The 15,658-nt window shown below is 44.7% G+C and overlaps 1 protein-coding gene across 1 annotated transcript in view; it reads left to right on the forward strand.

Annotated features, from left to right (window-relative positions):
• Positions 1-15,658, forward strand: part of LOC140464347 (cytochrome P450 3A21-like) — a 44,459-nt gene that overhangs the window by 23,963 nt on the left and 4,838 nt on the right. The window contains exons 7-10 of the mRNA XM_072559300.1: positions 2,937-3,085; positions 8,786-8,913; positions 9,941-10,022; positions 10,561-10,721. Coding sequence (XP_072415401.1) covers positions 2,937-3,085; positions 8,786-8,913; positions 9,941-10,022; positions 10,561-10,721 — 520 coding nt within the window. The remainder of the gene's footprint in view (positions 1-2,936; positions 3,086-8,785; positions 8,914-9,940; positions 10,023-10,560; positions 10,722-15,658) is intronic.

Raw genomic sequence — 15,658 nt, forward strand, 5'->3', positions numbered from 1 at the left:
TTCAAGGAAGAAACAGAATGGATAGGCACCTGGATTTGCCATGTCAGCTCGATTCTTAATGGTTCAGAAAGCTATCGGCCGCAATTGGCTATGAAGCTGTGATCGTCTTACCTGAGAACAATGAGAGTTATAGGAACCACAAGATGTACCATTCCGTCAGTTTGAAGTTTGTGTCATTCGTGATACATTATGTCAGTGGGTGCCTGCTACCCTGATGAGACAACCTGACATTCCCATTATCTATGGGCCTCCAACAACAAGGCGGCACAGTGGTTAGCACTGCTGCCTCACAGCACCAGAGATCTGGGTTCAATTCCCACCTCGGGCAACTGACTGTGTGGAGTTTGCACGTTCTCCCCGTGTCTGTGTGGGTTTCCTCCAGGTGCTCCGGTTTCGTCCCACAGTCCAAAGATGTGCAGGTCAGGAGAATTGGCCATGCTAAACTGCCTGTAGTGTCAGGTGAATGGGGTAAATGTTGGGGAATGGGTCTGGGTGGGTTACTCTTCAGAGGGTCGATGTGGACTTGTTGGGCCGAAGGGCCTGTTTCCACACTGTAAGTAATCTAATCTAAACTAATCTAAAACAACCAGAGGATGGCTTTGGGGACACAGAATTCCCTGTGCATACGATTCCTAATCTGCTCTGTGACCTGACCACACAAGCATGTAACAAGAGTCATGCAACCACCAGGAACATAGTGGAGCTGCAAACATGACTGCTGAAACAACACTCTCACTGTCTGGGCTGTTCAAAGAAGCTCTCAGTCAATACAGGAGCAAGTTTGAGTTGATCAGCTGTGACCTCCACTGTATCACCATTGTGAGGACACAGCCAATGACACCAGGAATCCAGAGGTTAACTCGAGGACGAGTAAGAAAAGGAAGAATTTAAGAGGAGATGGGAATTAGAATATGGGTCACTTTCATAAAACTATACGACAGAGGAGCAGAAACTAGGCCATTCAGCCCATCGAGTCTGCTCCTCCATTCAATCATGGCTGACAAGTTTCTCAACCCCATTCTCTCATTTTCTCCCCATTAACCTTAAACCCCTTGATACTTGTTATGACACGGGGTAAACCTTCCAGCTTAATTTAAAACCAGCAACAGAAAAGATATATCTCATGCAGTTATCTGTAAAGTTTCGAGTGGCCAAGAACTATTCAAAGTAAAAATTAACAACTTTATTTCTTAAAGTATAACAGAGAATATTTAACTCACAACTATTTACCATGCCTTACTCTAACCTATCTGTTACCTTCCCTTCTATAATTAATTTTCCAATTAAGATTTACAAAAGCACACTTCTTATCTCAAAACCAGGCAGCTTTCGTTCTTCTGTTTGGATCTTCCTGTGTCTTCTTTTTCTTAGGAATTTCTGCGTCAAAGGTTACTGATCAAAAAAGTACTTTTAAAAGAGCTATTATTCAAGCAGTCTGTTTACATGCTGTACTTGGCAGTTCTCCTCTCAACTGTTCAATTTTCCCCAGTCTAATACCCCCCTAAAGCACTGGATTGTGTTGTTGGCTTTTAAGGTTGTCAATATACTCAATTCAAATTGGATTTGAGTTTGATATTTTTGGGGGTATAATTTGAACTGATTGGCCAAATTCAAATTTGTGTTTTTGTCTCACAGCAACTCAGCGAGTGCTGTTTGTTCTCAATCAAATGTTACTTTGTAAATCTCCAGCACTCAGTGTACTTGCCAAGTCCTTCACTTTCTTAAAGGTACATACACATCTTCATAACATAGTCAAGATCTTATCCATCTCAGTCTTAAATATACTCAATGATCTGGCCTCCACAGCCTTCTGTGGCAATGAATTACATGAATTCACCACTCTCTGGCTGAAGAAGATTTTCCTCTTCTCCATTCTCAAAGATGTTCCCTTTGCTCTAAGGTTACGCCCTCTGGTCCTAGTCTATCCTACCAAGGGAAATGTCTTCTCTACATCTACTCTGTCCAGGCCATTTGGTATTCTGTATGTTTGAATTAGACCCCCCACCCCACCTCCATCCTTCTAAACTCCATCAAGTATAGATCCAGAGTCCTCAAATGTTCCTCATATGTTAAGCTTTTCATTTCTGAGATAATTCGCATAGACGTCCTCTGAACATGTTTAGGGCCAGTACATCCTTCCTGAGATATGTTGTCCAAAATTGCGCACAATACTCCAAATGTGGTCTGACCAGAGCCTCAGAAGTACACCCCTGCTTTTATATTCAAGTCCTCTCAAAATAAATGTCATCATTGCACTTCATCTCTATAAAGGCTGAAGAAGTGTACTTGCATTGACTACCAGTAATCCTTTATTACCAACCTTAGCATCCATCTGAGATGCACCATCCCAGCACTTTTTGGGTCAGGATTATACAATAAAAGCCACCAACAAAACCTTCCCAAAACATTTTCATTTACACAAACTCATCCGCGCCAACCAGACATCCCAATCTGATCAAGTCCCATTTGCCTACATGTAGCCCATATTCCTCTGAACCATTGCAATTCATATATCCATCCAGATGCATTTTAAATGCTGTAATTGAACTTGTCTCCACCAATTCCATCTGCCACTCCTCAGCCCATTGGTCCATCCATTGTAGTCTGAAATAATCTTCTTCACTGACTATTATGTCACCTCTTTTACTATCATGCACAACTAACCACGCCTCCTATGTTCAGATCCAACTAATTTATATAAAAGATGAAAACAATGGACCCAGCACCAATCCTTGTGGCACACCTTTGTTCACAGATCTCCAGTCCAAAGAACAACCCTATACCACCACCCCTGCCTCCTACCAGCTAGGCTGAATGATTTCTTTCTCAACTGTACATTTGATGGAATAGTATATTCTGCCTCAATGCCAAATGACAATAACATTTTTGTTTTCAGCTGCTAACCAGTTGTAACAAATGCATTTCTCTTCTGCCAGTTTCTTTGGAGCATACAGTATGGATGTGATTACCAGCACTGCATTCAGTGTGGATGTCGACTCGATCAGCAATCCCAATGACCCATTTGTAAAAAATATCAAAGAATTCATAAAATTCAGCCTCTTTGACCTTGACATGATCATTTCTGGTATGTGGTAGCATCTTTTTCTCTCATCAGTTGGCTGTTGTGTCACTCATGTCATGTTGCAAAGTTTTAGCAATGTTTTGTGGGAAAAGCCTTTTGAGCAAAAGGTGAAGGGTTGGATCCAACAGCAGACCCTATTGAATAGCTGTCACAACTAAACCTGGCCCAATGAGTTTTTCTTTGTGTACTCATCTGTATCATTCCACATTTGAGTGCCAGGAAACTTTTTTTCCACAGTTTCTTCAAACAAATTACTGGGAACGTCTTGGGACCACTGAAGTTCAGAATCAGTCAGTGGGTGCACTGATTTACAGCCCAGGAACAGGCTCTTCAGCACTCTACACCTGTGCCGATCCAAATCCAATGTCTAAACCTATTGCTCAATTCCTGAGGACCTGTATCCTTCTGCTCCCCACCTACTCATGCATCTGTCCAGATGCACCTTAAATGAATCTACCATACCTGCCTCTACCACCTCTGCTGGCAATGCGTTCAAAACGCCCACCACCCTTAGTGTGAAGTACTTGCCACGTGTATCCCCCTTAAACTTTCTACCTCTCACCTTAAAAGTGTGACCTCTCCCTTCACCCTGGTGAAAAAGCTTGTCTCTATCCACCCTGTCTATACCCTTCATGATTTTGTAAACCTCAATTAGGTCCACCCCAATCTAATGAAAATAAACCTAACCTACTCAACCTCTCTCCATAGCTAGCACCTTCCATACCAGGCAACATCCTCGTAAACCTTCTCTGCACCCTCTCCAAAGCGTCCACATCATTGGCAATGTGGCGACCAGAACTGTACACAGTATTCTAAGTGCGGCCGAACCAATATCTTGTACAATTTTAACATGACTTGCCAGCTCTTATACTCAATGCCCCGTCCAATGAAGGCAAGCATACTATATGCCTTCTTGACCACTCTATCTACCTGTGCAGCAACCTTCAGGGTACGATGGACCTGCATTCCTAGATCCCTCTGCCCATCAGCTTTTCCCAAGGCTCTTCCGATCATTGTATGATTCGCTCTAGAATTAGTCTTGCCTAAATGCATCACCTCACATTTGTCTGGATTGAAATCCATCTGCCACTTTTCCGCCCAACTCTCCAGTCTATCTATATCCTCCTGTATTCTCTGACAGTCCCTTATGCTTTCTGCTACTCCACCAATCTTCGTGTCATCTGCAAACTTGCAGATGATACCAACAGTGCCCTTTTCCAGATCATTTATGTATATTACAAACAACAGTGGCCCCAGCACTGACTCCTGTGGAACACCACTGGTCACCTTACTCCACTTCGAGTCCATGTATATGACGTCAACAGCCTTTCCTTCATTTATCAACTTGGTTACTTCTTTGAAGAACTCTATTAAGTTGGTAAGGCACAATCTCCCCCTGCACAAAACCATGTTGCCTATCACTGATAAGCCCATTCTTTTCTAATATAAATAGATCCTATCCCTCAGTACCTTCTCCAGCAACTTTCCCACCACTGACATCAGGCTCACTGGTCTATAGTTACCGGAATAACCCTACTACCCTTCTTGTACAGGGGTACAACATGAGCAACCCTCCAGTCCTCCGGCACCTCACCTGTATTTAAGGATGCCACAAAGATATCTCTCAGGGCCCCAGCTATTTTCTCTCTCACCGCCCTCAGCAACCTGGGATAGATCCCATCTGGTCCTGGGGATTTGTCCATCTTAATAACCTCTAGCCTACCCAACACATCTTCCCTACTTATGTCAACGTGATCCAGACTAATTAAACCTCTATCTCTAATTTCAGGATTCATCATGTTCCTCTCCTGAGTGAACACTGATGCAAAGTAATCATTCAGAATCTCACCCATTCTCTCAGGTTCGACACACAGCCTTCCTTCATTATCCTTTAGTGGATCAATCCTTTCTCTAGTTACCCACTTGCTTCTTACATAAGAATAAAATGCTTTGGGATTCTCCTTAATTCTTGCTAAAGTTATTTCATGACCTCTTTTCGCCCGCTTGATTCCTCATTTAAGATTTGTCCTACTCTTCTGATACTCCTCCAGGGCCCATTCTGTTCTTAGCTGCTTCAACCTTATGTACGCTTCCCTTTTCCTCTTGGCTAGTTGTACAATTTCTCCTGTCATCCACGGTACACGAATCTTGCCCTTCCTATCCTTTGCCTTCAATGGGACATGCCTATCCTGCACTATCTTCAACCTATCTTTTCCTCTATCATGTCATATCAAATGTGGATTTCTCTTCAAAAAGCTGTGTCCAATCCACATTTCCGAGCTCCTGCCTAATTTTGATATAATTGGCCTTGGCCCAGTTTAAAGGAGAAAGTGAGGACTGCAGATGCTGGAGATCAGAGCTGAAAATATGTTGCTAGAAAAGCGCAGCAGGTCAGGCAACATCCAAGGAACAGGAGAATCGACGTTTCGGGCATAAGCCCTTCTTCAGGAATGAGGAAAGTGTGTCCAGTAGGCTAAGATAAAAGGAAGGGAGGAGGCACTTGGGGGAGGGGCGTTGGAAATGCGATAGGTGGAAGGAGGTCAAAGTGAGGGTGATAGGCCGGAGTGGGGGTGGCAGCCGAGAGGTCAGGAAGAAGATTGCAGGTTAGGAAGGCGGTGCTGAGTTCGAGGGATTTGACTGAGACAAGGTGGGGGAGGGGAAATGAGGAAACTGGAGAAATCTGAGTTCATCCCTTGTGGTTGGAGGGTTCCTAGGCGGAAGATGAGGCGCTCTTCCTCCAACCGTCGTGTTGCTATGGTCTGGCGATGGAGGAGTCCAAGGACCTGCATGTCCTTGGTGGAGTGGGAGGGGGAGTTGAAGTGTTGAGCTACGGGGTGGTTGGGTTGGTTGGTCCAGGTGTCCAGGTTTCCTCATTTCCCCTCCCCCCACCTTGTCTCAGTCAAATCCCTTGAACTCAGCACCGCCTTCCTAACCTGCAATCTTCTTCCTGACCTCTCCGCCCCCACCCCCACTCCGGCCTATCACCCTCACCTTGACCTCCTTCCACCTATCGCATTTCCAACGCCTCTCCCCCAAGTCCCTCCTCCCTACCTTTTATCTTAGCCAGCTTGGCACACTTTCCTCATTCCTGAAGAAGGGCTTATGCCCGAAACGTCGATTCCCCTGCTCCTTGGATGCTGCCTGACCTGCTGCACTTTTCCAGCAACACATTTTCAGCTCTTGGCCCAGTTTAGTACTCTTCCCTTAGGACCACTCTCATCTTTACCTACGAGTATTCTAAAACTTACAGAATTGTGGTCACTATTCCCAAAGAAATCCCCCACCGCAACTTCTACCACCTGACTTGGCTCGTTCCCCAGTGCCAGGTCCAATATGGCCCCTTCCCTTGTCGGACTATTGACATACTGCTCTAGAAAACTCTCCTGGACGCTTCTTACAAATTCTACCCCATCCAGACCTCTGACGCTAAGTATATCCCAGTCAATGTTGGGAAAATTAAAATCTCCCATCACCACTACCCTATTGCCTCTATATCTTTCCATAATCTGTTTAGCTATTTGTTCTTTTACCTCACGCTCACTGTTGGGATGCCTGTAATACAGCCCCCAACAATGTAACTGCACCCTTCTTATTTCTCAGCTCCACCCATAATGCCTCACTACCCAAGACCTCCATAGTATCCTTCTTTAGCACAGCCGTGATATCATCCCTGACCAGCAATGCAATTCTACCCCCCTTTTACTTTCCTCCCTGTCCTGTCTGAAGTGTCTATATCCTGGAACATTTAGTTGCCAATCATCATGCCCTTCCTTCAATGAAGTATCTGTGATTGCAATACTGTCATACTCCCAGACACCAATCCAAGCCCAAAGTTCACCTGCCTTACACACTATGCTCCTTGCATTAAAACAGATGCATTTCAGGCCACCAGTTCTTTTGCGCTCATCTGCTGTCTGCCTACTCTTCCCTTTATTAATTCTAGCTTCATGATACCAGTCTCCACCTCGCTGCCTACTTGGTTTCTCTTCTGGTTCCCCGTCTCCTACCACATTAGTTTAAAATCTCCCTAACAGCAGTAGCAAAAGCTCCCCCAAGGATAGTGGTTCTGGTCTTGTTCAGATGTAGACCATCCATTTTGTAATAGTCCCACCTTCCCCAGAACCGGTGCCAATGTCCAACAAATCTGAACCCCTCCCTCCTACACCATCTCTCAAGCCACATGTTCATCCTGCCTATTTTTTCATTTCTACACTGGCTAGCATGTGGCACTGGTAGTAATCCTGAGATCACTGTCTTTAAAGTCCTCCTCTTTAACTTCTCTCTTAGCTCCCAAAATTCTTCTTTCAGGACCTCATCTCGTTTTATCGTTGGTGCCTACATGCACCAAGACAACTGGCTGTTCACCCTCCCCTTTTAGAATGCTCTGCAGCCGATCAGTGACATCCCTGACCCGAGCACCTGGGAGGCAACATACCATCCGGGAGTCCTGTTTTCGGCCACGGAACCGCCTATCTACTCCCCTCACAATAGAATCCCCTATGACTATGACCTTACGAGTCTTTTTCCCGCCCTTCTGAACAGCAGTGCCCGCCACAGTGCCATGATCGTGATAACTGCTGCCATCTCCCCCACCAGTATCCAAAATGGTATACCTGTTTTGGAGGGAGATGACCACAGGGGACACCTGCACTGCCTTCCTACTCTTTTTCTGTCTTTTGGTCACCCATTCACTGTCTCCCTCAGCAATTCTAACCTGCGATGTGACCAGTTCACTAAACGTGCTATCCACGACCTTCTCCATCGCGGATGCTCCACAGTGAGTCCATCCGCAGCTCCAGAGCTGTCATGCGGTCAAACACGAGCTGCAGCTGGACACACTTCTTGCGAGTGTAAGAGTCAAGAAAGTCAGACACCTTCCTAAGCTCCCACATCAAGCAAGGGGCACATGCCACAGATCTGAGGTCCCCTGTCATTGTAAGTTTAGCTTTATATGAACTAACTAAAATCAAACAATGCACTTAAATATATGAAAAAGAAAGATAAGAAAGAAATAAAAGCCTTACCTTACAGAGTATTTTTCTTCAGTGTCAAGGATGCTCCAGTAAAATGTAAGTAAAGGGTAACTTGGTGACGGGATACTGACCTCTGGACTTATTTCAGTGCTCCTGACCTAGAAGGTGATGGGTTCAAGCCCCATCCCAGAGACTAGAGCACATAATCCAATTAATTATCAATGCAGAGCTGATTAGCACTGCACTATCAAGAAGTACAAGTGTTGAAGAAATATTAAATTATCTTCATCCTCAGATGGGTATAAAAGATCAATTTTGAACAGGGAGAGTTTTCAGTTTCTTGTCAATGTTTTGTTCCTCAAACAGCATCACCTGAAACCATTTCCGTTCATTATTATTTATTTCTGTTTGAAAGTTATTGCTATATTTCTTACTTTGCATTTTGTAAAACATTTGATTTTGCTGTCAATTATTCTGTAATTAAAAGTTGACTTTACACAAATTTTGCTTCCTCTTCCCCCACCCCTTCTCTCTTCCCCACCTTCTCTCCATCCATTCACTCTTCCTCTCCCACTCTCTCCTTCCCTTTCAACCACCCTCTCTCTGCCCCCACCCCAGTCTTTCCTTTCTGCCACTCTCTCTCTCTCTCTCCCCAACCCTCTCATATCCTCCTTTCTAAGCCTGTGCAAGTGGTTTTACTGACCCTTTGGTTTTGCCTCATAAATTCTAGTTCTCTTTCCTTGCATTATTCCAATCCTGGAGAAAATGGGTGTCAGCTTCTTCCCAAGAAATGCAACTGAGTTTTTTATGAAAGTCCTAAAGGATTTGAAGGCAAAGAGACAAAACGGAGGGTGCACTGTGAGTATTAAAATATATATTAGCGACTTGAATGAGGGAAATGAACATACAATTGGCAAGATTGTGGAATACATAAAAATAAGTGGGAAGCCAAACAATGAAAAATGGTATAGTCTACAGCAGGATACGGACAGGTTAACTGAATGGGCAAATGCTTGGTAGGTAGAAAATAATGTGGGAAATGGAGGTAATGCACTTTGTTGGGAAGAATAGAGAAGTCATACTATTTTAAATGGAGAAAGACTGCAAAACGCTGTAGCATGGCATCCTTGTGCATGAAAGATCACAACCTAACATCCAAGCTAACCAGATAACAGAAAAGGCAAATACTTCAAAGAAAATCCAGTATAAAAATAGAGAAGTCTTGTTAAAACTGTACAAGGCACTCGCCAGATCACAGCTAAGTACAGCAAACCATTCTGATCCCCTCATGTAACAAACAATATTCTAGCATTGGAAGCAGTCCAGAGAAGGTTCAATTAGGTTGATTCCAGGTGTGAATGGAATTGAGGGGGAGAGGTTGGGTGGGTTGGGCCTGAACTCACAAGAGCTTAGAAGAATGAGAGGTGACCTGATTGAAACATTCAGGATTATTAGGGAGCTTGACAGGGTAGATGCTGAGAGGTTGTTTCCCACTTGTGGAGAATCTGGTACCCAAGGGTGTGTTCTTTCAAGAAAGGAATCATCTGCCAGAGATGCGGAGGATTTTCTTTTATTTTGAGGGTAGTGCACCTGTGGATTTTTTTTACCCACAGAAGGCTGTTCAGGCTGGGGCATTAAGAATGTTCAAGGCTGAGAGAGATTTTTGGTAAGGCAGGTAATCAAGGGTTGAGGGGCAAACGGCAGGAAAGAGACATTGAAGATTATCAGATCAGCCATGATCTCCTTGAATGACACAGCTGAGCCAAGTGGCCCAGTTCTGCTCCTGTGTTTTATGGTCTTACCTTTGGGTGGGATTTCAGAGACTAGGAAGTTGCTCCTAAGGAACCTGTTCCTGTGCTGAGCCCTTGCATTGTTTCATTCTCAGGATCGAGTCGATTTTCTGCAGCTGATGGTTGATTCTCAGGTGACCAACAAACAAAACACTGACAGCAAGTCGAGAGACAAAGGTATCGTCAGTAAAAAGCCTCTCATTCTTTTCATCGTTGTTTCTGTTCCTGAAATGAATGCTTCATGTTTAGTTTTATTTTTGCTTATCATTCTCCAGTGTCCTCGTTTAACTTCCTGGTTGATACCTATTCCCAGCCCCTTTAAATATTGAGTTTCTGACTCAACCCCTCTGGAAGCCATAAGTTTTAAATTCCCTCCTTTAAGTTTACCCCCTATTCAAAAAGGGATGCAGACAAGGAAAATGATTTTAGGCCAATCAGCTTAACACTTTTCCCCCCAAACGTCAGATATTAGTCTGTCATGAAGGATGTCATAACTCTTGTTGGGATGTGTTGTTTGTTACCATAATGGGAGTTGCCCAATCAGTGATTCCATACAATCATGGGCCTGAGATTGCTTGTTGTACAGTGTGGAGAAATCTAAACACCTTATCTAGTAGAAAAAGTTCTTAAAGTATTAGTGTAGAAAACCCATCATTTGCATTTGCTCAGTTGTAAAGTGGAGTTTTTGATAGTTTCTGGTTCTGATTCTCTGCAGCTCTGACTGACACAGAGATTTTGGCGCAGGCTTTGACCTTCATCTTTGCTGGGTACGAAACCAGTGCTACTACATTAGCATTTGCTGCGTATAAGCTGGCGATGTACCCCGATGTACAGACAAAACTGCAGCAGGAGATCGATGAGACTTTCTCTAACAAGGTGAGTGCCTGAGAAAAGACAGGAGAGAACTTGAATTTCTGTAGCTCCTTTCCTGCCCTCGAGATATCTTTGATCCATTTTACGGAAAATTATGAATTGTCGTCACTGTTGTAATATATAAAATGTCAGCCTGTCTGGACAACAATGTGACTTAACAGTCAGATATTTGTGAGAATGCCCTTCCAAAAGCCTGACGTGTCAATTGAATTTTCCCGGCCTCTGAACAATGCCAATGACAATTCAAAAAATATCCTTCTCCGTGTTGAGGGGAATAAACTTTCTATTCAAGCCTTGAATGACAAGATGAGCGGAGAGGAGGTCAATTTGTCTTCATTTACATCTCATTATTACCTAGCTCCACTTCATTCACAGGCAGTTTGCTACTCATCTGCCACACGCAGATAGAAACTGCACAGCAACAGTTCCTGGCATGGAATTCTGAAAAGGTACTTGTTGCCACCAGCTCAGTGCTTGTTCCTCTGAGCCTCCAACAGTGAGCCTAGGACCAGCAGGTAACCTCCCCATGAAGATGTCACAGATTAATGTCCCCTTCACGATATGGAGCAGGTACAAGACACCCAGACTCTCATCATCCCCAATGTAATTTCCTCCAGCTGAGTAAAGCACATTGCTACTGCAGTTCTGTGAGGAAACAAACCCTTCGGTCCAACTCGTCCATGCCGACCAGTTGTCCTCACCTAATCTAGTCCCATTTGCCAGCACTTGGCCCAAATATACCCACCCATATGCCTTTTAAATGCTGTAATTGTACCAGCCTCCACCACGTCCTCTGGCAGCTCATTCCAAACACGCACCACCCTCTGCATGAAAAGGTTGTCTCTTAGGTCCCTTTTATATCTTTCCCTCTCACCCTAAACCTATGCCCTCTAGTTCTGGACTCCCCCATCCCAGGGAAAAGACCTTGTCTGTTTATCCTATCCATGCACCCCATGATTTTATAAACCTCTATGGTAGCTTCCGAGGCTCTAGGGAAAACAGCCCCAGCCTGTTCAACCTCTCCCTATAGCTCAAATCCTCCAACCTTGGCAACATCCTTGTAAATCTTTTCTGAACCCTTTCAAGTTTCATGACATCCTTCTATAGGAAGGAGACCAGATTTGCAGGCAATAGTCCAAAAGTAGCCTAATCAATGTCCTGTACAGCCGCAACATGATGTCCCAATGCCTATTTTCAATGCTCTGACCAATAAAGGAAAGCATACCAAACACCTTCCTCACTATCCTGTCTTCTTTCAAGGAACTATGAACCTGCACTCCAAGCTCTCTTTATTCAGCAACATTCCCAGGACCTTATCATTAAGTGTATAAGTCCTGCTCTGATTTATTTTTCCAAAGTGCAGCATCTCGCATTTATCTAAATTAAACTCCATCTGCCACTCCTCAGCCCACTGACTCATCTGATCAAGATCCTGTTGTACTCTGAGGTAACCTTCTTTGCTGTCCACTACACCTCCAATTATGGTGTCATCTGCTAATTTACTAACAATACCTCTTATGTTCATATCCAAATCCAATAGTAAGACTGAATCTATGCGGTTTCAAGACCCCCGCCCCCCCCACCCCCACCACCACCTTCCTAGCAATTGTACAGTCACAAGATGGACGAACTCAGGTCACGGCTCAGCTTCCAGCGTGAACTGTGTCGGACTGCTGCACAGTCTGCTTCACAGAAACCTGGCTCAACCCATCCATTCCCGACTGCGCACTTCAGGCTGATGGTTTTTCTATCCATCATATAGACCATACAGTGTCCCCGGGTAAGACAAAGGGTGGAGGGGTTTGCTTTTTAATCAACAATTTGTGGTGCATGGACATTACAACCCTGGGCAGTCATTGCTCCCCAAGCCTTGAATTCCTCACCATCAAATGCTGCCCCGTCTATCTACCACGGGAATTTACTGCTGCTATACCAACTGCTGTGTACATACCGCCACAAGCAAAGATTGAGGAAGCTCTGGATGTGCTGTACTCCACCACTAACACCCTGGAGATGGAACACTCCGAGGCCCTGTTTATTGTGACTGGTGACTTCAGTCAAGCCTAAGGAAGGTGTTGCCCAAGTATCACCAGAACATCACCTGCTCCATCAGGCGCCCGAACATTTTAGACCACTGCTACACATCTGTGAAGGATGCCTACTGCTCCATCCCCCCGTCCTCATTTCAGGAACTCCAACCACAATGCAATGCTTCTTCTCCCGGCTTACAGGCAAAAGCTCAAGCAGGAGACCCCCTCGCGGATACAGGTCCAGTGCTGGTCGGAGGAGGCGGAGGATCAAGTCCGGTGCTGTCTGGAATCGGCTGATTGAGCCATATTCAAACAGTCTGCAGGTACTTTGGACGAGTACGCCATCACCATCACAGACTTTATCAACAAGTGTGAGGAGGACTGTATACCGAGGAAGTCAGTCTGGGTGTTCCCCAATCCCCAACAGGAAACCCTGGATGAAAATGGACATACAGACCCTGCTAAGAACAAGGCATGAGGCCTTCAGATCAGGAGGCCCATTCAAATATAAGGAATCCAAGTATGACCTTCGCAGAGCCATTAAGACAGCCAAGGACCAATACCGATCCTAACTAGAGACCCAGACAGACACCCAGCAACTATGGCAGGACTAAATGACACCACAGGTTCTAATCAGAGACAGTGCAAGATGGCAGATGATAATACATCCCTCCCAAGCCATCTCAACGCCTTCTATGCTGGCTTTGAGCAGAATTTTGACGGAGAGGTAACACGTATTCCAAAAAGTCCTGACGAACTTATCCCAACAGTCACTGTATCAGAGGTCAGATCAGTTTTCCTTCATGTGAATCCAAGGAAAGTGATGGGACCAGATGGAGTACCAGGCCGTGCACTCAGAGCATGTGTAGATCAACTCGCAGAGGTCTTCTTGGACATCTTCAACCTCTCCCTGCAGCAGACCACTGTCCCTGCCTGTTTCAAGAGGGCCAACATCATCCCTGTGCCTAAGAAGGCTCATGCAGCATGTCTCAATGACTACCGCCCAGTGGCCCTAACTTCGGTGATCATGAAGTGCTTTGAAAGGCTGGTCATGGCATTAATCGACTCCAGCCTCCCCATTACTCTTGACCCACTCCAATTTGCCCATCAGACCAACAGATCCACGTCAGATGCCATATCACTTGCCCTTCACTCCCTTGAGAACTTCTTGACACCAAGAACAGCTATGTAAGACTACAGTTCAGGCTTCAACACTATTATCCCCTCGAGACTGATTACTAAACTTAGTGATCTCGGACTAAGCCCCACTCTCTGCAACTGGATCCTCAGTTTCCTGACCCACAGGCCACAATGAAGATTGGGGATAATATTTCATCCTCACTAATACTCAATACTGGAGCCCCCCCCCAGGGGTACGTACTCACCCCCCTACTGTATTCACTGTATAACCATGACTGCATCACCAAATACCAGACTAATGCCATTTACAAGTTCATTGATGACACCACCATAGTTGGTCGAATCTCAGATAGCGACGAAACAGACCACAGACGGGAGGTGGAAGACATGGAAAAATGGTGCACTGAGAACAATCTAGCTTTCCAATGCCAGCCAAAACCAAGGAACTCATTACTGATTTTCAACAGGATGTTACTCATGCCCCCCTACACAATAACAACACAGAGGTGGAACGAGTGGAGAGTGTCAAGGTCCTGGGAGTGGCCATCCACAACAAGCTTTCTTGGACTCTTCATGTGGATGGACTGGTTACAAAGGCCCAACAACATCTCTTCTTCCTTAGGCAGTTTTATAGGTGCACCATTGAGAGCATTCTGTCTGGATGTATCACTATCTGGTATGGCAACTGTATCATCCAGAATCGTAGACAGTTACAGAAAGTGGTGAACTTGGCCCGGACAATCACAAAAGCCAGTCTCCCATCTATAGAATCCATCTACCAGGCCCACTGTCAAGGAAAGGCAGCCAGTATTCTTAAAGATCCATCCCACCCTGGCAATGTTTTTCTACAACCTCTACCATCAAGGTGAAGGTACAGAAGCCTGAACATACATACCAGCCGGTTTCGTAACAGTTTCAACCCTACTGTTGTTAGAATACTGAATGGACTCTCAAATTCTTAATATTCGCCTGTACCTGTGTTTTTGTTTTTGCCGCTGTTTACCTACCTGTGTTATTTAACTCTGTGATCTGCCTGCATTGCTCGCAAGACAAAGCTTTTCACTGTGCCTCGGTACACGTGACAATAAATTCAGTTCAATTCAAATCATTTTTGTAAATAACAAAATGTGGTGGACCTAGCACTGATCCTTGTGGCACACCATTGGTCACAGGCCTCAAATCTGAACAGCAATGCTCCACCACCACCTCTGTCTTCTACCTTCAAGCCAGGTCTGTATCCAAATGGCTAGTTCTCCTTATATTTCATGAGATTTAATCTTGCTAATCAGTCTCCCATGGGGAACCTTGTCAAACACCTTACTGAAGTTCATATAGACCACGATCACCACTCTGCCATCATCAATCCTCTTTGTTACTTCTTTGTAAGGCAGTCTCAGCTATCTGTAAGAATAATAGGGTGGTTATGGTAGAGGATTTTAACTTTCCAGACATAGACTGGGACTGCCATAATGTGAAGGGTTTAAATGGAGAGGAATTTGTTAAGTGTGTACAAGAACATTTTCTGATTCAGTATGTGGATGTACCTACTGGAGAAGGTGCAAAACTTGATCCACTCTTGGCAAATAAGGCAGGGCAGGTAACTGAGGTGTCAGAGGGGGAGCACTTTGGGGCCAGCAACCATAATTTTATTAGATTTAAAATAGTGATGGAAAAGGATAAACCAGATCTAACAGTTGAAGTTCTAAACTGGAGGAAGGCTAATTTTGACTGCATTAGACAAGAACCTTCAAAAGCTGATTGGGGCCAGAT

The sequence above is a fragment of the Chiloscyllium punctatum genome, chromosome 40 (genome assembly GCF_047496795.1).
Source record: "Chiloscyllium punctatum isolate Juve2018m chromosome 40, sChiPun1.3, whole genome shotgun sequence".
Classification (NCBI taxonomy): Eukaryota; Metazoa; Chordata; class Chondrichthyes; order Orectolobiformes; family Hemiscylliidae; genus Chiloscyllium; species Chiloscyllium punctatum.